Here is a 24006-nt window from a genome sequence, read left to right as displayed (position 1 = left end):
GATTGGCTAAAGAAGCTGTGGTACATATATACAATGGAATATTACTCAGCCATAGAAGAGATGAAATACTGCCATTTGCAACAACATGGATGGACCTCGAGATAATCATGCTAGGCGAAATAAGCCAGACAGAAAAAGTTGAAGATCACAAGATATCATTTATATGTGGGCTAAAAGCAATAAATGAACAGGACAAACAGACTCATGGACATGGACTACAGACTAGTGGTTACCAGAAATAGGGGGTGGGGAGGAGGGGAAAGGTAGATGGAGTAAAGGGGGTCAAATATGTGGTGATAGAAAGAAATCTAACTATGGGAGGTGAACACACTGTGTCAATATAAAAATATATCATACTGTTAAAGTGTACAGCTAAAATTTATTGTATTTCATTAACCAATGTCACCATAAAAAAAATTTTAAAAAAAGTTAAAAGATTCAACTATATACAAGATACATTAGAGGAGATGAAAATGAAAATAGGTACAGTGATACCTTTTACTGTGGGATATAGATATGAATGAATAAAAATTTAAATAAAAAAGACAAGTGAGGGAAAAAATGTCAACACTAGAAGGAAAACATTTTAATAGAACAGCTACCATTTACTGAGTACTTAATATTTCCAATCTTATAAATGAGAAAATTGAAGCTTATAAAAATGTAACCAAAATGGCACATTTAACAGAGCTACAATGCAAATCCATAATTCTCTATAAAAACTACATTTCTTACTACTACAATAGATAAATAACATTACAAGAACTAAAGTCCACATGCAATTAATCATATAGTGTATGTCCTTTTTCTTTCCTCACTAAATTTTGAGCTTCTAAGATTTGCTTTCCCTCTCCTGGTGATGATTCTAGTAGTCTTCCTAAGTACTTGTTTAAAAACTCAGTAATAGGAAAATTGTTCCCTACTCCCTTATAATGAGAAAAGCAGACAGTATTCTGCACTACAAAGCTAATTTTGATAAAATGATGAAAACTTCACAGAACTGTCAACACACTCTCCTAGTCTAGTGTGGAGATACATAAAAATGTACAATCCTAGGTTAAGTTCTGATATTAAACAGTCCTTGTCAGTGTTTTTGTAAGTAGTCTTAGGACACAGAGTTCAGAAATTGTTATTCTATCCCTTGGTGTGTTGCTATAACCCCTACAAGTGTGCAACTCTAATTACTTCTCTTAATAATTTGTCATATTTGTTTTCTAAAGCATATATTCGTGAAGTTTCTTTATTAGGTTCATTTGGACTTCTCCACGCATATTAGTAAGATAAATCCCATGACTCTATTGGATTCTTTATTAAAAGTCCTAAGACTGTCACTTTGATATTAATAAAAGGTATTATGTTCGAGATGACTAACTAAGACAAAGAGTTGAGGGCTGAGGCAGGCTACTGTAAATTAAAACCAAATTAACTCACCTTGCCTATGGGGAAACTTCTATGAGGATTCTACATTCTACTTCTCTAACCCATGTTAAATATTGGTTGGCTACTTTTGCTGAAAACCCAAAGGCCAACACAAAGTAAGAAACTATATAAAGAAATCTGTTGTTTCTCTCCTGTGACTACAGCCATTACTAAGAATAAATTCATATAATAGTGGAGTAATATCTGTGCAAAACCCAGAAATCTGCTAAACAATGTTAGTTAAGAACTGCTGACGCAAATTTTTTAGATTAAAATAAAAGTATAGGCTAAGAATATTATCAGATTTGAACCATAATTTTATAGAGTTTTGTTTCTTTGCTAATAATTTAAACCCAAGGCAAGGGAGTTTCCCTGTGCTGTAAGCTCAGGATTGTAGGTTCAGGTTTTAGGAAATAACACTCGCTGCCTGATAAAGTCACCTTTCCTCATTAAGAGTGAGGAAACCACCCTAGAAAACAAACAGAATGGTTTGGTTCCCAGGAAATGATATAAACATGGTCTCTTCTCAATGTGTGATTTACTAAAATCAACTGTGGGAGAAACAGGTACCCAACAAGGTCAGTCCTTACCTATCTTACCCTAAAAGTGGTTTGTTTATAATTCGCAGTTTTCTTTTTTCCCCCCAAGGAAAGGACTGCTCTAAAATCTAATAATTTTTTTCTTTATTTAAATGAAGGAGTTTTCATTCTTGTGTGAAAACTGATGGAAAATTAGAGATTCCCAAATAGGGACCTTCAGCCTTGTTGAAGCTGAAACGGCATGGCTACTAAACAAGCTGCCTATTTCTCAAGAAAAGAAATGAAACATAAAGAAATGGCCAGAGTTTACAATTTACAATTACCTACTAGTCGAAATTACTAGTGTTCTACGTGAATTTCTATGTGGTTTGAAAATTCTGAAATTAAAAGGCCTTAAAATTTCTCAAACTGCAAAGAGGGATATCTATTTTAATTGTTTAAAGTGACCAATAAGTGTTTATATAAACTTCAGGCAGGGTGGTCAAGATTCAAAAAAAAAAGTCAGAACTCATGCCAAAACTCTTTATGCTTTAATTGTCACCAGCCTTTTAAGAAAAACTTCAAGACTCACAGAAACCTTGATTATAAAAAGAACTGTCATTTCAGCTCTTAATTTGCACCAACGTACTAATTACATTTAAAAAATTAGAAAGAAGGCAGCCAAATCAAAAAAACATTTTAAGAGGAAGAGGTGGCAGGTGAGAGTTACTCAATCGAGTTATAAAAATCTTTTAGTTAAAAAGTACCCATGTTATACTCTCAGGAAAAAAAATAAACTTAGATTATAATATCCAAACAATAACATTAAGCAGTATGATTAATTTTAACCTAAATTTAGTTTAATGGTCTCAGTTGAGTTACAAGATAAAGTTATATGAACTGACAACAGCTCACAAATTAGTCATAAAAAGTCTAAAGTAAAAGATAAACCAGAATCTAAACCTTTTTCTTAAGTAAAGGATAAATTTTTAAGATACAGTAGCAAATTAAAGGCTTTAATGAGTCTTCCATAATTGACTTTTAATCAGGGACAGTAAAATAAATTCAAGAAATACATTTTAATTCAGATAATCCTGATAAAGGAAAACTGTAAATAATGTTTTCTGAATTTGGGATTTCAAACTCAGTTTCATGCCTTATTCAAATTTACCACAGTGTAAAATTAAAATGTCACAGAATTTAAATTCACTGAGAACTTCATATTTTACTCTCCCAAAAGATAATTTAGCCAAACTGAATAGACGTTCTTATCAAACAAATAAGGTCAATCAAAATAACAGAATCAGATAAGTATTAAAGATAACTAAAATGAGTAGCAATTACCAGTCACTAAGTGCTTACTATATATCAAGTACTATAATAAGAGCTTAAAACCTCTCTAAAAACCTCACAAGAATCTTCTAAAGTAGATCATCGCTTTTATCATTCCTAGTCTACATATTTAAAAAATTGAGGTTCCAGTTCAGGATTCAAAGGCACCTGTGAATCCAAAGTTAACGTTCTTAACCTACATGTTATACTGACATTGTATGTATTATTTCCAACCTGTCGGAAACCAAAGAATTTGGGGACTAAAAATGACCTTGATACAAATCATTTATTTCAAATATGAAACCATGAGGGTCTAGATACTCAAATTTGAGTAAAGTCAGTGCCCTTTCTACTATACTACTTCACTGCAAAGAGAATATCATTGTTAACAATGCAAAAAAGTAGTTGGTTTAGCCCCATTTCACCCTATATTTTTATTTTATGTGTACGTTACGTATTTCGCATCAGTTATTATTTAAGGTAATTCACTTAACACAAGAATTCAGGCTTTGGTAAATTTAGATTTAAGTTTTGCTACATCAATTTTTTAACTGATGACCAGAATAGGTTATTATTAAAGGCTGAATATTAACATACAGGCACAGTAAAAAGTATCTCTGCTTCCGTATTTATTGTGCTTCACAGTAAATATGACATTCACAACATAGAAAAGAATTATCTTCTTTACAAAGGCAAAATGAAACGTTAGGTCTTTACTTGCAATACAGAAGAAAGTCAAGCTATAGTAGTATCCCAGGCTAACCATCATCTGCGTAACCAAAAACTCTTAAAAACTCAAAAATTTCCCAGTAAAAAATCCCAGTCAAGGCAGGTTAAAACTAACTTTTGTGCATAGCTACCAATTTTATGGTTGAGATAAGAGGTAAATGGCTAAATTTACCTATTCAACTTAAATTCACTAATTTATACAAATTTGATTTTATTATAATAATTTATAAAGGTTTCTGTACTCGATTTTTCAAAATCTAATCCAGAAACAAAAATTATTATACATGCAAACCACTCAAAACCTGCTTTTTCTGGGCATAAAGTTCACATATTAAAATACTAGAATAAAACACTAGACATTGTTCCTAAGGTTAAAACCAATTCCAAACCATACTTACATTAGATACAACTGTAATAAATGCATGTGCTATAAGAAATGGCAAAGTTTCAGGAGTTCCATATTCAAAGCAATCCTTCATGAGAGAAAGGCCATTTTTCCCACAAAACAAACATACATAACGAAGCAAATGCAATGGTACTTCTACATCCTGTGGAAAAAAAGATTTATTATTTTAAAACTTATCAGAAATAATTTTGATTTTATTATCAATACTGGAAAGATATTGATCAGATATTAAAAAAAAAAATTCAAAAGATATAACTGAACCAAAAAAAATTTTTTGCCATAAACCTGAGAATGAAAAAAGGTAAACACACTTACATTCATATCACAAAATGCCCCTAATATGTTGCTTTCTTGGGTTGATATATCCTGTTTTAAAAAAAAAAGTAAATGCAATTAGGTCACACTACTAAATGACCACCTTCTAAAATTAGTTTTCTAAAGACTGATTTTACAAAAACTCGAACAGATTTTGCAACTGCTTCTCATCAAGACAGTGGTATTTCTAACTGAAGCTAATATGATTCAGTTCTAAAGTATATGCTAAATCGTCTCCAAAAAAATCTTTCTATACTATGTACTACACATTATTTTGCCTTAAACAAAAATCTTTCATTAAAGAATTAGAGTAGTTCTTATAAAAATACATAACTTAGTTAAGTGGTTTTGAAACTATGTCTGGAATGCTCTGGGAGTATACTCAAAATTTCTACAACATGCTTTCACACATAAAATTTAAACTAAAAGCACACTCATCCATTGTTGGTGAGAGTGTAAGCTGGTATTAACCTTGTTGGAGGGCAATTTGGAAATATCCATCAGCATTTAAAATACATCTTCAAATGTGTATTTGACCCGGCAATTTATCTGGTTATTTATCCTAAACGACTAATAAAAGAAGTGCTGGAAAATGTATATAAATGAGGCACACTGAATTTATAACATCACAAAACTGGAAATAACTTAAATATAAACAGGATGGCTAAATAAATTGTAGCATAACCATCCAGGGTCTTAAGCAGCCTTTAAAAACAATAAGGTGAAATGCCATAAGATCCTTCTGGGATGATGTAAATGTTCTAAAATTGGAACGTGGTGTTAAAAAAAAACAAAAAACCCCATAAAATTGGAATGTGGTAATTGTTGCACAACTGTAAATTTACTAAAAATAATTCAATTATACATTTTATGTAACTATAATTTTATGGTATTTAAGTTATGCTTTTAAAAAGATGTTAAAAAATAAGGTAGATCCATATGTACAAACATAGAAAGATAATATCTTGTATTACATATTTTTAAATAGAATTTATGAACATGACCTGATTTTATAATTTATTTTATTGTCTGGAATTATCTGAATTTATTTCATAACAATTTTTTTTTAGGAGAGGATGGAGAAAGAGAAGAGGTTCAGGTTTTCCTAAGTCTATATTTTGAATATTCTGTATTTCTTAGCCACACTGAAAATGTTACTTTTATAAACAAAGTTAGATGCCTTCTTCTGAAAAAAGTTAGCTGCCGAAGGAAATCTGGTTCATTACATTTGTTGCCATTATGTTTTATATATGTAAGTTCTCCTGATGAAATACTTTGAAAACAACTGAGAGCATCGTATCAAACCCAGAATATTTCAAAATAATCAAAACCTGTCCTAGAGAGGTCAAAACGCTGGACAAAGTAAGTGTACTAAACCTAATCGTATTTCCAAGCCTCTACTACCAGGACCAAAGTTAAAGCTTTAAGTTATTCTCAATGAACCTTTTGTCTTCAAAAAGTGCAGAATATAAGAATTCCTGTGGTATTATTAAATACAGATTTATGCACCATGTGAACCATGCTGGAAATAGATTGGAGTCAAGATTTCTAGTGCCTAATCTTGAAAATCTCCTTAACAGATTTTTATTTTGATGTGCAAAAATGTTACTCATGGACTTGCTTTCATTTATTTTGGTTACTCCTCAGAAGAACTGTTTTACCATTTTCATTTCTTCTCTGGATACATGAGACAAAAATCTTAAAATGTTATTATAATCATATTTTAAGTAGTATACAAAGAGTTAACATAAACCTATAGGTAACACCACTAGGAAGTCTTGCTAAAAGCTGAATCAATGTAGCTTTTCTTTCAAACGTTCCAATTTTAGATGATCCCCGAAGGCCTTAAGGAACCTATCAGGAATTTTAGTTTTTGGATTTTTTCCCCAAAACCTCATATTTACTAAATAAGATGATGCCATGCTATTTCTAGAATTAAACAGGAATTTGCTTATTAATTTAAAAGAGAAAATAAATGAATAACTAGGAAGTAATTCTATATTCAATTAAGCAAATGCTGCTTCATGATCAGACTATAAAGAATTGAAGACCAATAAATTCATAATAAAATTTTTCCTTAAAATGTCATTGGTGTTGGAATTGATAGTAGTGATAGTTGTTCAAGTTTGAGAATACCCTAAAACTTACTAAATTGTATACTTTAAAAGGTGAATTTAAAAAATTTAATTTTTTAAAATTTATAAATGGCTGATTTAAAAAAAAAGTAGAAAGTGGCAAGAGAGAACCAGTCTACATTCATAAATTTGGAAAATAAAATATATATTTAATCCGCCTGATTATATTATACACACACTTAACAGAATTGCAGTGGTTTCTCTTCTTTCTACAATTTTTATACTCATTTTCACTTAGAAAAATACAACACTATGGCAATTTCTCATTTCATAGAATTATATATAATTACTCAGGATTTAGAATGCAACTGGACCCCCCAAAAAACTTTTAACCTGAATCAATATTAGTTATTTCCAATTACTACATCTTTAAAAATATTATCGACTTAGGAGAGAAAGGGAGGATGGAAAGAGGAAGGGAGGGAGGAGAGGCTCCAGTTCCCATCTTATTCACTCATGGGAATGGATACAATAGTTACAGTGATTAGTACAAAATGATTAAGAACAAGAGTAGTAGGACAAGACCTGAATTCTAGAACTCTCTCAGCACTAAGCTGTGCAAACCTGACCAAAACTTTTACCAGTTCACTGTTATATAAAATAAAAATATTGACTAGTTTTCTAAAGTCAGAGCTATCAAAATACTAACATATGAGTGCTGAATCTTAAGATTCTAAAGAATCTTAGTCAATGTGTGCCTCTTAAAAAAAAAAAATCAAAATCGAAGGCTTTATCAGCAAGGGACGGCACAGCAGTATGAAAGAAGACTGCATAAACTTCTTATAAAAAGAGGTGGGATTAAAATTCCTATAGGAAGCTCTACTGCACTGCATAACAAGTATCTTAAGATATCTGTGTTTATGTGTATATACAGACATACACATATATAATTTTATAATATATACATATGCTATGAAGGTTTTGATTTGAGACTCTTTGATATAGCTAACCTTTAAATATTAATTACATGGCCATTAGGACAGAAACTAGAAATTTTAGGGTATAACAGATCATTACTAAGATATTAGAAACTTCAGAAACAATTTTTATTTTCAAAGTGCAAAAAAATTTTAAAGCACAGAAATATTCTAAAAGCACAAAAATTTCTGTAAAAGGAGATTAGAATTCTGTGTAAGAATACAGAGTTCTATGTAAGGCAGTTTCTCCTTTATTATGTCTGAAGATGCTTTTTTATTAAACTGTTACCACAAAGACCTCATGAACCATTGCTTTCAATCAAGTAGTCACATGGAACGATCCTTAAGTAATGAGATGATTTATTCCAAAAGGGAAAGTATAGGGGAGTGTGACTATGCCTACATTTGGAGATTATCATTTTTGAAAAACATTAAAAAAAAAACTGATCAGTATTGATTTTTGGAACATAGCAGATTTAGTACAGCTAAAATTCTATAAGAGATTTTTAACTGGAGGAAAATCTCGAAGAAACTTTGCATGAATTTCACATTCCAGGTCTCTAACCAAACTATTTTTAGCATTTTTCAATTATCAATTTAAGGCATTAAAACACTAGTCACATGGTGTTAAGATTAAACTTAGCAGATCTGCACATATAGATCCTCTTTTTGCTGAAAAAGGATGCTGAGATGACATTTTTTAGAATATTTAATAAATATCGTATGAAAACAATCCATTAAAAAGTTTCTATATGGGAAGATAATAGACTAAGAATTCTAGAAGACAGAGCACAGCCTGATTTAAAATATTCTTAGAGAATTCATTCTAATAGGGAAAATGCCCACCTCTCAAGCTTTGTTTTTAAATAGTCTCAATTAAATGTGAAAATATTTTCAATAGAGGACTTTTACTTTCTAGATGAAGGAAGAAGTTTAAAGAAATCAGTATGAAGGTTACAGAACAAATAAGTTTGAGAATAGGCAGACCGTGGAGAAAAAAAAAAAAAAAAGCACGTGGTAGATTTGCTTATGGCCATAACTCTTCCCATGCCAGAATGCATAGGAAAGAAAGTACTTTAAAGTTTAAAATAAAACTTTCTCTCACTGCTCATTCAGAGATGAAGTCTGCTTCACTCTCCTTTTTGTCTGGCCTGCTCTTGTAAATTGCTTCAATCAACATAATGTGGCAAAACTGATGCTATGTGGTTTCAGAGGCTGGACGTTAAAAACTCTTACAGCTTCCACTTTTGCTTTTCCGGATCAATGCTAAGACTACCATGTAAGGAAGCTAGTCTATCCTAGCTGAGAAAATCCAAGGAGCCCTAGATGATAGCAAGCACCATCAGACATGTGAATGAGGCCATCCTGGATCTTCAAACCCATGAGACAAAGTAAATGCAACTGCATAAGTGAGGCCACACAAAACCAGCAAAGGAATTGCCCAACCAACTCGGAATCGTGAAAAATAAATCACTGTTTTAAGCCACTAATACAATACATTACCACATAACTCTCAATTTCTACTATGTTTAGAAAGAAATACCATTATCTAAATAAACCTAAAGGGAACCCACTAAACTCTTAGAAAGGCTTGTAAAAACATTACTAATGGAATGAGTCAAGCATCGTAACTTACCAAAAAAAGTACTATTACTTAAAACTAGTAATTACAAATAACTTAAGCTTTTTTCCTCGATGAAGGGAATTCCAAATTCTGTGACCTATGCCTCTAAGAATGAAATTCAAAATTCTATGTGCTTGTTTCCTCATTACTTTTTTGAGTCACAATAAGTAGAACATAGATCTACACCAGCAAAAGGTTTTGAACAGTTCAATTTTTACAAGTTCAATTTACAAATTTTCCTTAATAGGACTATGCTGAGCAAATGTTCAATACAAACTGCTAGAGAAACAGTCTAGAGATAACCACAATTATTTTTATAAGTGATTTTTGTAAATTTCTCCATCAATAACTGTCTTCATATTTATTCATAACTGAGAAACTACCAACATAACTATGACTTGGTATTACTTAAAATTCACAATACCTATTTTTACATACCTCTATAGTAGGATGAGTATTATGCTTGTAAGCAGTATATAAGGGAAACTGAATTTGAAAAATTTTTGCCACACATAGTAAGAGTTTTTCCTTCTCATCTGTACTCCATGAACTGAAAGGATCAGAATTCTCCTCAGTCAGATGACAAATTCTTGTAGAGTTCAATTTTTTTTCTACTGATTTTTGCCTTTCTGTAATTCCTTCATTACACTCTCTTTCTATATTCAGCGGTTCTTCTGCTTGATTACCCTCATCTTGCCACGTGGAATCTACGTTAATAGTAGTACAATGTTTACAAAGCTGGTCCCGGAGCACTTGAACTTGGGCAATTACTAAGTTAATAAGTGCACATACTACTTGGTTAAAAATCTCCAAATGCTTATATTCCTTGAAGCAGCACAGACATTGCCTATAAGAGAAAAAAAAAAAAAAAAAATCAATAAATTAATGTTTCCTAGAGAAGTAACAATTATACTTTTCTAACAATATAAAAAATAAACAAATTCTAGAATACTTTTTTCCCCAGTTTTTATTTCCTCCTTCTTGATGGGGTAGCACCATAACAACCTATTAAGGATAGCATCACACCATAAACTGGTACTTTAGTTAGCAAAGAGTCATGCCATACTAGATGACAGCTATTATCTCAATTTTATGTATGTGCTTATCTGTCCTACACAAAGAACTATTTAAGAATTGTGGCATATATCTTTGCTTCTTTTAGTACTGAGTACTCAATATATGTTTGGTAAATACTAGGAAACTGGCCATAATAAAATATCTTATTAATAAAGCTAATTGTTTTACATAATGGGTTTTGCTGTCAATAAAAAAATCTATATTTAAAAAAAACCTGTATTTTAAAATAATTTGCTTAAAGTCTACTTGGGCAGGGTATTCTACCCGTTTTAGCAGATCAAAAGTGTTTAGGAACACTACACCCATACACACACACACACACACACACAACCTCTCCAGTATAAAATAAAAATGAAAATACAAGAAATATTACACACAAATATAGTTTTCTTAGACATGTTCAGTTAGTAGCATAATCAAAAAGGGCTAGTGAATCAATAAATAAATGATATGCAAGTATCCAGTTATAATAATTGCAACCAATAATGGATGAAAGTTATGCAATTATTACTTACAATTTACACCTAGTTATATCATCAAAACATCTATATTATAGTCCAACTAGATCACCAACTCCCTGTAAGACCATGTAGAAATAATGGCATTCCTCCAGGGGTGGCAAATTTGAAGTATGGCCACAAATTCTCTAATACTCTTCCCTTTAAAAGATGAAGCCCAATTTTCCTCCTTTTGAATGTGGATTGGACTTAAATGACTGGCTTATCATAAACGGAATGTGGCAGAAATGACAGTGACATCTGAGATGAGGTCATAAAAGACACTGCCACTTCTACCTTGCTTTCTTTTGATCACTCACTCTGAGGGAATCCAGCTATCACTTAAGACACTCAAGGAGCCCATGGAGAGGTCCACATGAGAAAAAACTGAGGCCTCCCACTAACGGCAAGCACCAACTTGCCAACCATGTTAAGTGAGCCAACCTGGAATAGCTTCCAGCACCACACAAAGGTTCAGATGACTAACCTGGCCAACATCTTGAGTGTAACCTTACAAGAAATCCAAGCCAGAATCGACTAGCTAATCCATTCCCAAATTCTTTTCCACAGAAACTCTTTGAATAATAAATGTTTATTGTTGTCTTAAGACACTATAAACATTACTATTTTAAAGTAATCTGTTACAGAGAAATAGATAAATGCTACATCAGGCCTGTTTTCTCAGTGGCAAATGAAAGGGATTTTACATGAATCACAGAACCTTTTTTGGCTCATCATTGAGCAATTTTTTTTATTCTAGAACTATCCCAACTGATATAACTTTACTAAGATGGGGAAGGGTAAAAGAGTGAAATCTTCATGTATCAGAAAAGGAAGTTCATAGATTATACCTAAAATTGATAGATGAAACAACAGCAATATAAACAGAATATACCGTTTAATATCAAAACCAACATATAAAAGAGCTGAAAACAGAAATGGGCCCGAGGACATAGGGGACAACAGACTTTTTTTATTACAGGCCTTTTCTTACCAATTTAAACTCTGTGCATATTACTTGTATTTATATACCAATAGCATTCATACCTTTCCACTGTATGAGCTTATCCTATTTTCTCAGTCCTACTCCTATTATTAGCAGCCTAAGACTACTACCCAAGAGTTACATTCTGCCCACCTAGGTGGAGTATGCTTACATTTAAGAACATCCAATAAAAATTTCTAAATGCCTAGCATAAAATATATAGCTTAAATTTATAAAATTTTAATAAATATTAACTAAACATCCCTGAGGAACCTATAGGTCAAAGTTATTTCTAACCTGAACTGTGATTCAATCTAACTAAAATATTCCAATGGGTCTAATATTTTCCCTGGCCTGGTACAGCTGAACACATGAAAGGACTATTAATCCACATTACCCAACCTCATCAAAAGATTTTTGTATTTATGAACTAATTTCTAAAAAGCAGTACTTTAAATAGTGGTCATTATCAATCTCCTACTGGTCAAATTTCTTAATGCCAAAATAAAAAGCAGAGCCTGAAAGAGTGGAGGACATTAACCTATTCAAAAGCAAAAGCTTTTAAAACTTTTTAAAATTTATTAAAACAATGAAAAATAAAAGCAATAGCCTCAAACATTTATTAAGTACGAATGACAGGTATGAAAGGTATAATTTTTAGCCTAAAAATACAAAAATCTGACAGAACCTCACCCTAGCCAGAATTCTTTTAGAGGAAAAATCTTAAATTTAAAAAGTAGATAAGCAGGAGACAACAAGAACCTTGAATGCTTGCTAAGGAATATGGAATTTACAAGATATAAACCTAAGCCTGTTTTGTAATAAGCTTTGAACAACGATGACGACGACAACAAACTAGCAACATGTCCAATATGAAGGATTATGCCTTGTGGTATCAATGCTTTTGTCAAACATGATATTCCTTTCAGGCCCTTATATGCTCTTTTCCTAATGTATATTCTTCAATTTATTCTCCTAATCTGCTCTCTATTTTCTGAATTAGTGTTCTTCCTATTCCATTCCCAATTACAATATTAATAAGATGAAATAATGATAATGTGTTAAACCAACACACAAATAACTAACTTCTCTACTCTTAGACAAGACAAAGAAGTGTCAGCTACATGACTGCTATATAGCAATTTAAAATTATAATATTTGATGACATGAAAAGACTGATTACAGTAGTCTGTACTTGAAAAATCAGATTATCCAATAAACATGTAGTAAAGTCACATTTTGTAAAATTTTAAACTGTACTGCTCACAATCTTATACTGAGGTTAGACAAAAAGAGTTACAGCTATTGTTACTCCAAGTAGTGGCCTGCCCTATTTTTGAGTCTCTGTATTTTCTTAAAGATTGTTACAAGTGTAGTATTTAAATAGGAGGAAATAATGTAAAATATTATATTAATATAAATTAAAATGTTTGTAATGCTTATAAATATTAAATTCTTATCAACATACTGTTTTTAAGTGAACATTCTTTTATCTATATTCTAGTCAATACATTAGAAAAATGATTCTTGACCATTGATAATCATATGAGAGCTATTACCACTTTTCTCTAAGAAAACCTGAAGAACATTTTGTATGAAATGTCATGAGTTCATTAGTGCGCCAAGGTACATTTATGGACTTCCATGGTAAGAAACTCTTTTGTAGATCAACTGTGTTTTGTTAGTAGCCAGTTACCTATAATCTTAATCTAAGAAACAATATTTTCTGATGCCCAAGAAAGAAACTGTGGAGGTTGTGGTGGGGGCAGGAGAACAGGCAAAAATTTTTACTACAAAGCACTGTGATCCAATTGGATATTATACTGTCACTTCTCTCTTCTATCAGCACGAACGATTAAGAGTGTAACGTTATATATACTTTTGGTGCTTTTTACTACCAGCTACAAAATGTTCACATTCAACATGTGAAGAGAATTATAAATGGTACACACTGTTTCTAGTTCAGCTTTTCACATATTAGCTTATGTATCCTCCCATACATATTTCATTTTTTAAATAAATTTTAAGAATTTTAATTAAAATGCGTGTTAAGTTCTTCTGTCAGATATTGTGCTAATAAGCATTTTATTTTTTCACAACCTAAGAGAATGTAGCTTATTATTCTCATTTCACAAATGAGGTGGTAAGAGCTTACAGAAGTTATCTATTTTGTCATAATCATCCAATACACATGCTGATAAAGCAAAGACTGGAATCCACCTCTATGTGGCTCTAAGGTCATACTCTTTACCACTATACTTGGAGCAGAATGAAATAAAAGCAGAACATCTCTACAGTTGGGAGGCAAACATACTTTGATATTCTGATTAAACCTAGAAATTACTGTCTAAAACTGTACATATCAAAATTTCCGTTATAATTTCATTCCCATCCACAGATCTCAGGTTAAAAATTCCTGACACAGGGTTGAGTATCTAAGATAAAAGTGGACTACAAATGTGAAAATGTAATTCTCATTCAGCTCCACCAATAATTAGTGTTACTAAAATAATATTTCTCTGTGAGATGTTAGTAAGATGACATTATTTCTGTGAAATTCATTTTAGTTAGTGGCACAGCCATAAATCCTAAAATTAAAAGTATGCTTTTATCCTAGTATAACATGTTGCCATCTAGCTGTAGTTACAATAAATAAATTCAAAATGACTCAGATGCAACATTTCTCACAAATCCTTTAGGCTATTAATGTTAATTTTAAATCATTAATATATTAGCATTGTAACATCCAAATCATCTATTTTACTGATAATGAAAGAACAGCAACCAATTCTAAACTTAGTAAAAAGAAATTCAGGTGGTCAAGACTGAAAAGAGATGCCAATAAAGATGGCACATAAGTTTTAAATAACTAAAATCTATAATATTTTTTGGAATGAATTTATGTAGCAATTTTATTGACAAAAGGAAAAACATATATGGAAAAGGGATGTTATTGCAGAGCAAATGCTTTCTGAAATTAAATCATTCTGATAAACTATCATCGGCTAGATGGTGTGCCTCAGGATGTTCATTTATGTTATCACTGCATTTAACATGTTCGTTAATCACTACACACAATGCTTCAAACATTCTTTACCCATAAAAATTTTAGAAGAACTAAGAATTTTAAACAGGATAGGCACACAAAAGAGAAGAATTTTCAGCCATGACCAGCTAAAATCACATTGAGGAACAGGAATTTGCAAATCCTTGTTACAAACTTTGGTTATATTAATGACTGTGTGCCCTAAAGTATAAAATTTATTCTCTATATTCTCAATATATGTATTATTTTTAAATGGGTTTAATATACATAATTGTTCTGGAAAAGGAATAAATAGAAACTTCCAGAAGAGTCAAAGTGTCCTCTACCACACTAGTAATTTTTTTAAAGGATTAAGTTTGTTTCAGGTCTCTATGTCATAACAATTCTTTAATCTCACAAAATAACTATTTTTAGAATTTTGATCATTCCCATATTTCTTGATAATGAAATAGAGGTTAAAAAATCAATTTTTATTCTGTTTTAAAAACAAAACCAAAGAAGATTTAATGAATACTGATAAATTCATTTAATAACTAAAGGTATACAACCCAACATACTAAAAGGAAAATTTGATGACAAAGCAAATTTAAAATACAACTCACAGTTAGTCTTCAAAATACTTAAAGATGCATACCTCTGTGTCCAGGAATTGATATAAGCAAATATTCTGAGAGTATGTTCCTTTCTGAGCTGCAGTCCATCACCACTTTCTATATCTGATACTGAAATAAAGTAGAAAAAATAATTTTTTAAATTATGAATAATGCTAAACCAGTATTAAAGCCAATACTTGACCCAAAAAAATTTACAAATGCAAATATTTCAAATGATTGTTTTTGCTTTCATGAAAGAAAATAAATCTTGGTTTAATGACTATTTGAGCTTAAGAAGAGATTTTTTTTTTTATGGTGACAATGGTTAACAAAATCCAGTTTTAGGTGTAATATATTTATTTACACACACACACACACACACACACACACACACAGCATTGTGTGTTCACTGCCCACAGTTAGATTTCTGTCACCACATATTTAACCCCTTTTATCCCATCTACCTCCCCGCTCCCTCCCTACCCTCTGGTAACCACTAGTCTGTTGACCATGAAGAAGAGATTTTTAACAGTTGTAATTCTTAGCAGGAAAAAAAGACACTTTGCAGTTATTCTGGTATTGTCTCTCAACTTCAAATCCACCCTTCTCTTCTATGCTTTGGGACTCTGGGACTGGGACTCTGCAAACTACATTTTTTATTTTCAGCTGGTTTCCTGTTAAGATCTTCCTCCAGTGCCTACACAGCACTAGAAGACAATTGGAGAGCAGGAAAAAAAAGACTTGTTAGTTTGCTGTATCTGAAAGCATCACTCATCAGCAGTACTCATTAGAGGCTCCAGTTATAAAAACCTCTCGTGGTACCCTTCTCTCAGAGGTATCAGCAGTGGCCAGGCAGCATCCTTCCCTGAAGTCCCAGATTCCTTCACAGGTCCCACCTCTAAGCAATTACATTCTAACCCTCTTTGTTTTCCCAGACTCAGGGGAGAATGGATGTTTCCTGCTGCTACCATCACCATCACCATCAATCACCATCAATCACCATCAATCACCATCAATCACCATCAATCACCATCAATCACCATCAATCACCATCAATCACCATCACCACCACCACCACCACCACCACCACCACCACCACCACCACCACCACCATCACCATCACCATCACCATCTCTCTGGGTGTCCTTCAGGTTCCCTCTTTGCTCTTTAAGCCTTTTAACATCTGGGTAATTAGTTCTCTTTATTCAATTCCCTCTTCAATTCCCTAATCGGACCCTGACTGACATACTGGCATTTTGCATATGCTATGTACTACTATGAAAGGAATCTACTAGAAAAGAAACTGTTTGAAGAAATACAGTTGGCTAAAAATCCAAAAAAGTCTTTTAATGTAAAATATTTGATTGTACAAAATCAGGGATCAGCAAAATTTTCTATAAAGGGCCAAAAGGGAATATTTTAGGCTCTGCAAGCCATAGTCTTTTTCACAATGAGGCAACTCCAATATTGTATCTTTAAAGTCCAACAAGATAATATTGCCCATAGCATTTAAATCTTCACTGTGTCTAGAAGTCATAATATATACACTCATTTAATACTTGTTGAGCACGCTATATATATATACTAAGTAGTAGAGAGACAATGGTGAATAAAATAGCAACAATCCCCATATCTCATGAAACTTTAGTTATGAAAAAGACAAAAAGAGGTAAATAAAAATATTCATACATATTGTGATAAACGCCAAGAAGAAACCAAGTAGGGTACTGTGTACCAAATAATAAGTATAACCCACCTTAGAATGGGGAGTCAGGAAGAGATTCTCTAAAGAGGTGATTTTTAAGCAAAGACTGGTATGTTAAGAATTCAGACATTAAAAAAGAGAAAGATTAAAGCATTCTAGGTAAAAAAAGTTCATGTTTAAAGAGAATCCACAGGATGATGGTGAAGAAAGATCAAAGGATGATCACTGTGCACAAACTCCAAGAATCCTAGTTCAGATAGGACCAAGAGATTAAAGGGTTCTAGATAAGATGGTTCTGAGGTAGAGGGACAAACCATATAGTTTATATTTGATTAAAATGCCAGTTTTACTCTTTTAGAGAAATTATAATAAATGCAGACAGAAACTTGACACATGCATACAAACTTGGCAACTACTAAATATAAGAATGAAAGAAATTATATAAGTCAAGAAATACAACAACAGTATACTACCTGGCTCAGCAGTGAACAGTATTTACATAGTCCTAATAACATAAATACACATTACTAGTTCGAAAACATTTGGAAAGGCATGGCAAGGGTAAAAAAGCTAATCTTCCTTTCCTAAGAGTAAGTCAATAGACCAATAGACTTTCCAATAGGAGGAAGTCAACAGTTGAAATTATGTATCAATAAATAACAATATGATCATTTAGACCAGGGTCCCCAACCCCCAGGCAACAGACCATTACTAGTCCACGGACCAGTAACCAGTCCATGGCCTGTTAGGAACTAGGCCGCACAGAGGACGAGGAAGTAAAGCTTCATCTGTATTTGCAGCCACTCCCCAGCACTGCCATCACCACCTCAGCTCAACCTCAGATCATCAGGCATTAGATTCTCATAAGAGCACCACCAGTTCCTGGTGTCAAAAAGGTTGGAGACCTCTGATTTAGACAAAGGAAGGTAAAAGCTGCAGTGGCAGGGGGCGGAAATCAGTACAACAGAAAGTGATTACCTCTAGGAAAGAAAAAGTGAGGCTACAGCAAAAGACTGCTGTTTTTTGTTCTAAGCCTCACAAAACTATTTGACTTTTTAAACAAGGCACATATATTTAATAAAAATTAAAACAAAACAAAAAAGGAAGAGGGTCCATTATCCAGAAGTTAATTCTTATGAACATTCAAACTATACCATTTCAAACTGGCATTAAAGAAAAGTTTAACTATCAACCATTTGTATTTTATTCCTGAGTAGTTTGCAAAAAACCATTTTAAGACAAAATTTTAAAAGCTGGAAAGGAACTTTTTTAAAAAAATAAGAAAAGACTAGTAGAGTGATAGAGGAAGAACCCAAACTGAGATGAGTAAAATAAAAAGTACTATCCAACAGAATGTAAATATTGTTGATTTGAATGTAAATAGGTAATGAGGTTAATAAACTAAATCTCTATATATCAAAATGTTTAATATTCAAATCCAAAATGATCAGTGAAAAAGTTGTAAAAGGACAGTATATAATTTGCTAACTTTTAACACACAAAAAATGTGTTGTTATAATTACATTACAAAGATGTCATTACACAAATTCAAACATACATTACAAATAATATACATCCACATCAACAGAATTGTTACATCTGGGGGAAAGGACAAAGAAATAGGAGGAAGTACTTTTTAGCTGTATCAGTCAATTTTTATTTCACTTTTTAAGAAGCCAATATAAAATGTTAACCGATTAAATTTGGTATGTACATGTATATCTTATCTTCAGGACTTTTTTTCTATAGGTGTCACCTATTTCATAATTTATTTTTCTAGTTAAATAGGTCAGATTCAATATATCATTTTATCTTCACTCTCTCCCAAAATTCCACGAAAACAAGAGAAAACAAAACAGAGACAAAAACAAATTGTGGCAGAAAATACCTGATTTAAACCACAGCAAGCTAAAAATATAGGTTGATACTAGGGAAAAGAAGGAGGCTAATTTTGTCCCATGAAACCTCAGAAAGGCTCAAGAATTGGAAACACTGAGTACCTCTGAAAACAAGAATACAGGTGGAGCTAAAATTAAAGTCTTATTAAGAAGCAGACACCTGCTCTATTCCCCCTTCCCTGGCACATGTGTGTGAGCACATGTGTGTACACGCACACACACAATCTCCAAAAGAGTTTCCTCTCTGGAGATACAGAATCAGAGATTCGGTTTTCACAAAATCAGGCTGCTGAAAATCTCTATACAGGCATTTCCTAATATGTCATGTAAGCATTCTTGAGAAGCCTCATGGGATACAAAATCTTGCACTAAAGTATAATGAGGCTGACAATAAAACAAAGTTAGAAGCAGACTACTCAAAACCTATGAAATTTTATAACCAAGGCACTGAAAAAATCAGTAACTAGTCTGATAAATGCTATGTTAAATCTGGCCTATTTAACTGGAAAAAATCAATTATGAAATAGGTCAGACCTATAGAAAAAAAACCCTAAAAGTAAGATACACGTGGACCTGCCAAATTTAATTGATGTTAACATTTTATATATTGGCTTCTTAATCCATTTCTCGTTTGCCCTGAGAATACCGGCTGGCGGCGCTTGTGGCTGCAGCGTTTACCCCAAGATAACTCACGAAGTACAGTCCTAACCTCGCCCCCAAAGTTTGCCACGAAATAGCTTGCTTTTATTATTATTTTTGCATCACTCTGGAATATCGATAGTCTTCGAAAACAAATGACATTATTCTATTTATAGCATTCTGTTTTTAGTAGTGGTATTTCCATTTACAAAATATAGCAATTCTCAATCACGGAGTATATCAAAGCCTAGAAAACATCGCATTCCTAGGCGTAATGTTAAATTAACTCTGGCAGCAAGCTGTACTTTTTTCCACTAAACGGGAAAAGGGTTTAAAAAATAAATAAACATTGACTGATACAGCTAAAAAGTATCTGGTCTGATTTAAAATAAAATTAAAAAAACACTAGCATAGTTAAGTCTCTATTGGCATTTGTACTTAACCAGTGTCAAACTTCAGCGTCAAACCATGAGGTCCATGCTTCAGCTCGATAAAACGGTGTCTGAGGGTATTCAATTCTAATAAAAATCATTTCTCAAAAAATTAAAGATCAGATACAATCATTCTCATGAATCCATCATTTTAATAACTCTTGCACCAACTTGACCTTCTCCACATAGCTTTACAATGCAGAAAACATAGGGGTCCTTGAAGGCAATTCACTATTGCCTACCAGTCACTATATACACAGCAAAAGGCATTTCTGAGGATTGGCAGTTTTGTCACTGTTTCTTCAGACATTCCATTATCTTAATATCTTTCTTCTATTTACCAATTGTGTATGAGCTTAATTTTTTTTTTTTAATAAAGCACACCTTGTCCTAGATCAGACTATATACACTTAACATTGAGACTTACAGCACTCTTCCCCTACTCTGCTCTAGAAATGCTGGAAGTCCAAGTAGGAGGTTGGAAGATTCCTCTCTGGTAGTACTGACTAGACCAACAGGGATTACAAAAATTCTAGCCAGGGAGAGAAGGAAAAGTCGCAAGACAAAAGTATATACCAAATAAATTGGTAACAAGATAATAGCACCTGAGGCCCTGGAAACCAAAGATACTACTGCCCATTAGGAAGAAGACCCTGACAACAAAACCTAGCAACCATGACAGAATAATATAGTGGGGTTAGATAAGGCAATTACTAAAAACAAGCTCTTGGTCTATATAATTTCAGCAAGAAGAAATCGCAGTACATAATACCAGTTTTCCTTTCCCAGCCTAAAAATAGGGAACAGACAGCTGAAATGATCACATCTTTCTATAACATAAGACATAAACGGCATATATTTGAGGGAAAAACATATGTGTGGTCAGGCACCTATCCCCCGCTTGGGTCCAAGTGATAGCCTAACTGTTTAAACTTAATCCATTAAAACTACCTCATAACCAGAAAGGGGAGGGAAAGACTTCTTATCAGAGATAGACAACAGAGCTCTCCAGACACCATACTCAATAGTGAAATACTGAAAGCTTCTCCTAAGATCAGGACCAAGAAAAAGCCAATTTCACAATTTCTATTCAACATAATACTGGAAGTTCTAGCTGGAGCAATTAGGCAAGAAGAAATTAGAAAGAACTAAATTCTATCTGTTCACAGATGGCATGATCTTATCTGTAGAAAACTCTAAAGAGTTCACAAAAAAACTATTAGAATAAATGAATTCAGTAAGGTAGCAGGACACAAGTCAACACACAAAAATATACTGCATCCCTCCTCACCCCTGTCACAAGAAAATATCCCTTTATTTATCAAGGTCCTTATCCTGCCCCTTCCCTAAGAGCTCAAATATTGTTTAAGAAGCCCCAACTGCACAGGTTTTCAGTGATTCAGAATGCTCTACTGATTTTCCTTTAAGAAAAGATTAAATACACTCTTGTTGTGCCCCCTTTCTCCCTCACAACTCCTGCCTGTATTTGTATGGAGCCCTAATCCCCAGAACCACACTGTTGAGATGGACACACTGTCTATAAATCCCAGGGTAACTTCTCATGATGCAGACTTCAGGTTGCTCTGCATAAAATGCAAAATAAATGTTTTTATTAACGATGAAAAGAAAATCTATTGCATTTCTATATACTATCAATGAACAATTTGAAAAGGAAATTAAGAATACAATTCTATTTACACTAGCATCAAAAAGAATAAAAGACAGGAATAAACTTAATTAAGAAGGCAAAAGACTCATACACTGAAAACTACACAAAACTGAAAGAAATTAGATGCAAATAAAGAAATCTCATAGCCATCAATTGAAAACTTAACAATGTTAAACGTCAATACTGCCCTACTGCCCAAAGATCTACGGAGTCAATACAATCCCTATCAAAATCTCAACAATGTTTTTTGCAAAAATAGAAAATTACGCTCTTAAATTCACCATGGAATTTCAAGGGATCTCGAATAACCAAAAGAACCTTGAAAAAGAACAAAGTTGAAGGATTCACACTTTGTGATTTCCAAACTAAGTACACAAATCAAAACTACAGTGAAATACTACTTCACGCCCATTCGACGGTTATTCTTTAAAAATATGTATATAAAGTAAGTGCAGGTGAAAATGGAACCCTTGTGCACTGTTGGTGGGAATGTAAAATGGTACAACTGCTATAGAAAACAGTACAGCAGTTTCCCAAAAACCTAAAAATAGAATTACCATATGATTCAGCAATCCTACTTTTAGGCACATATATTAAAAAGAATTGAAAGCAGGAACTCAAACAGATATGAATACACCTATGTTCATAACAGCTTTATTCTCAATAGGCTACAGGAAGAAGCAACCCAAATGTCCATCAACAAATAAAATGTGGTATATACATACAAAAGAAATATTAATCAGCCTTTAAAAGGAAATCCTATCACTTGGCACAACACGGATGAACCTTGAGGACATTATGCTAAGTAAATGAGGCAGTCACAAAAAAATACTGAATGATTCTACTTAAATAAAATATCTTAAGTAGTGAAATTCACAGAAATAGAAAGTAGAATGGTGGTTGTCAGGGTCAGGCAAGAGGAGGGGGCACAGAAAAATGGGGAGTTGTTTAATGGGTAGAAATTTTTGGTTTTCAAGTTGAAAAAGTTCCGGAGATTTGTTGCACAACAAAATGAATATTCTTAATACTACTAAACTATACACCTAAAATGGTTAAAATGGTAAATTGTTCCATTTTTTACAATTTAAAAAAATTTTAATTAAGCAATCTAAGTGCTCATCAATAGATTGGATAAAGAAGATGTAGTACACATATACAATGGAATATTACTCAGCCGCTTAAAAAAATGAAACCTTACCATTTGCAATGACATGGACGAACCTAGAGGACATTACGTTAAGTAAAATAAATCAGAGAAAAACAAATGCTATATGATTTCACATATATATGGAATCTAAAGGACAAAATAAATGAACAAACGAAATGGAAACGGATTCAAAGATACAGAGAACAAGCTGGTGATTGTCAGATGGAAGGAGAGTTGGGGGAATGGGTAAAAAAAGGTGAAGGAATTAGGAAGTACAAATTGGTAGTTACAGAAGTTACTGGGATATGAAGTACAGAATAGAGAATATAGTCGATAATACTGTAATAACTATGTGTGGTGGGTACTAATTGGGAGCTCACTTCATAAATGTCTCACCACTATGCTGTACACCTGAAACTAATACAATACTGAATGTCAACTGTAATTGCAAAAGAATTTTTTTTAAAAATTTTAATAAAAAAAGATAGAAAAGCCCATACTGCAGTTTAAAATAAGCCACTGATCTTTTTAAATCATCAGAGATCCATTAAAGTCCACAGTATAATAAATGAAAGGAAGAAAGAAGGGAGGCAGAGCAGGCAACTTCACCTGGAAATCCTCAACCTTTCCCTATATAGAATGAACTGTTTTCCAATCCTAAAGAGTCAACCACCTTGACAGGGAAGAGGGCAAGTCAGGTGGGGGAACTGTCACATAGGTATAATCAAAGTAGTATTGGAAACATCAATGCTGGGCAGTACCCAAGAGTGCCAGAGATCCCATGACCCAAAAGGAAGAAAAGAAAATTCATTAACTAAAAGAAATATACCCACCCGACAATGAATGGGGTAGAGAGGTGGGAATGGGGTGACAACGGTTCGCTTTGAAGGTTAAAAAAAGAAAATGCTCATAAAAATGATCAGA

General features: G+C 32.8%; 1 protein-coding gene across 8 annotated transcripts in view; it reads right to left on the bottom strand.

Annotated features, from left to right (window-relative positions):
* Positions 1–24006, bottom strand: part of USP34 (ubiquitin specific peptidase 34) — a 214788-nt gene that overhangs the window by 159482 nt on the left and 31300 nt on the right. For all 8 annotated transcript variants that reach the window (XM_023532842.1, XM_023532838.1, XM_023532844.1 and 5 more), the window contains 4 exons: positions 15635–15722; positions 9834–10242; positions 4720–4770; positions 4397–4546 (listed from right to left, as the gene is read on the bottom strand). In XM_023532842.1, the coding sequence (XP_023388610.1) occupies positions 4397–4546; positions 4720–4770; positions 9834–10242; positions 15635–15722 (698 nt within the window). The remainder of the gene's footprint in view (positions 1–4396; positions 4547–4719; positions 4771–9833; positions 10243–15634; positions 15723–24006) is intronic.

Source organism: Pteropus vampyrus, unplaced genomic scaffold (assembly GCF_000151845.1).
Source record: "Pteropus vampyrus isolate Shadow unplaced genomic scaffold, Pvam_2.0 Scaffold91, whole genome shotgun sequence".
NCBI classification, from domain to species: domain Eukaryota; kingdom Metazoa; phylum Chordata; class Mammalia; order Chiroptera; family Pteropodidae; genus Pteropus; species Pteropus vampyrus.
This window is presented reverse-complemented; position numbering and strand designations above follow the sequence as displayed.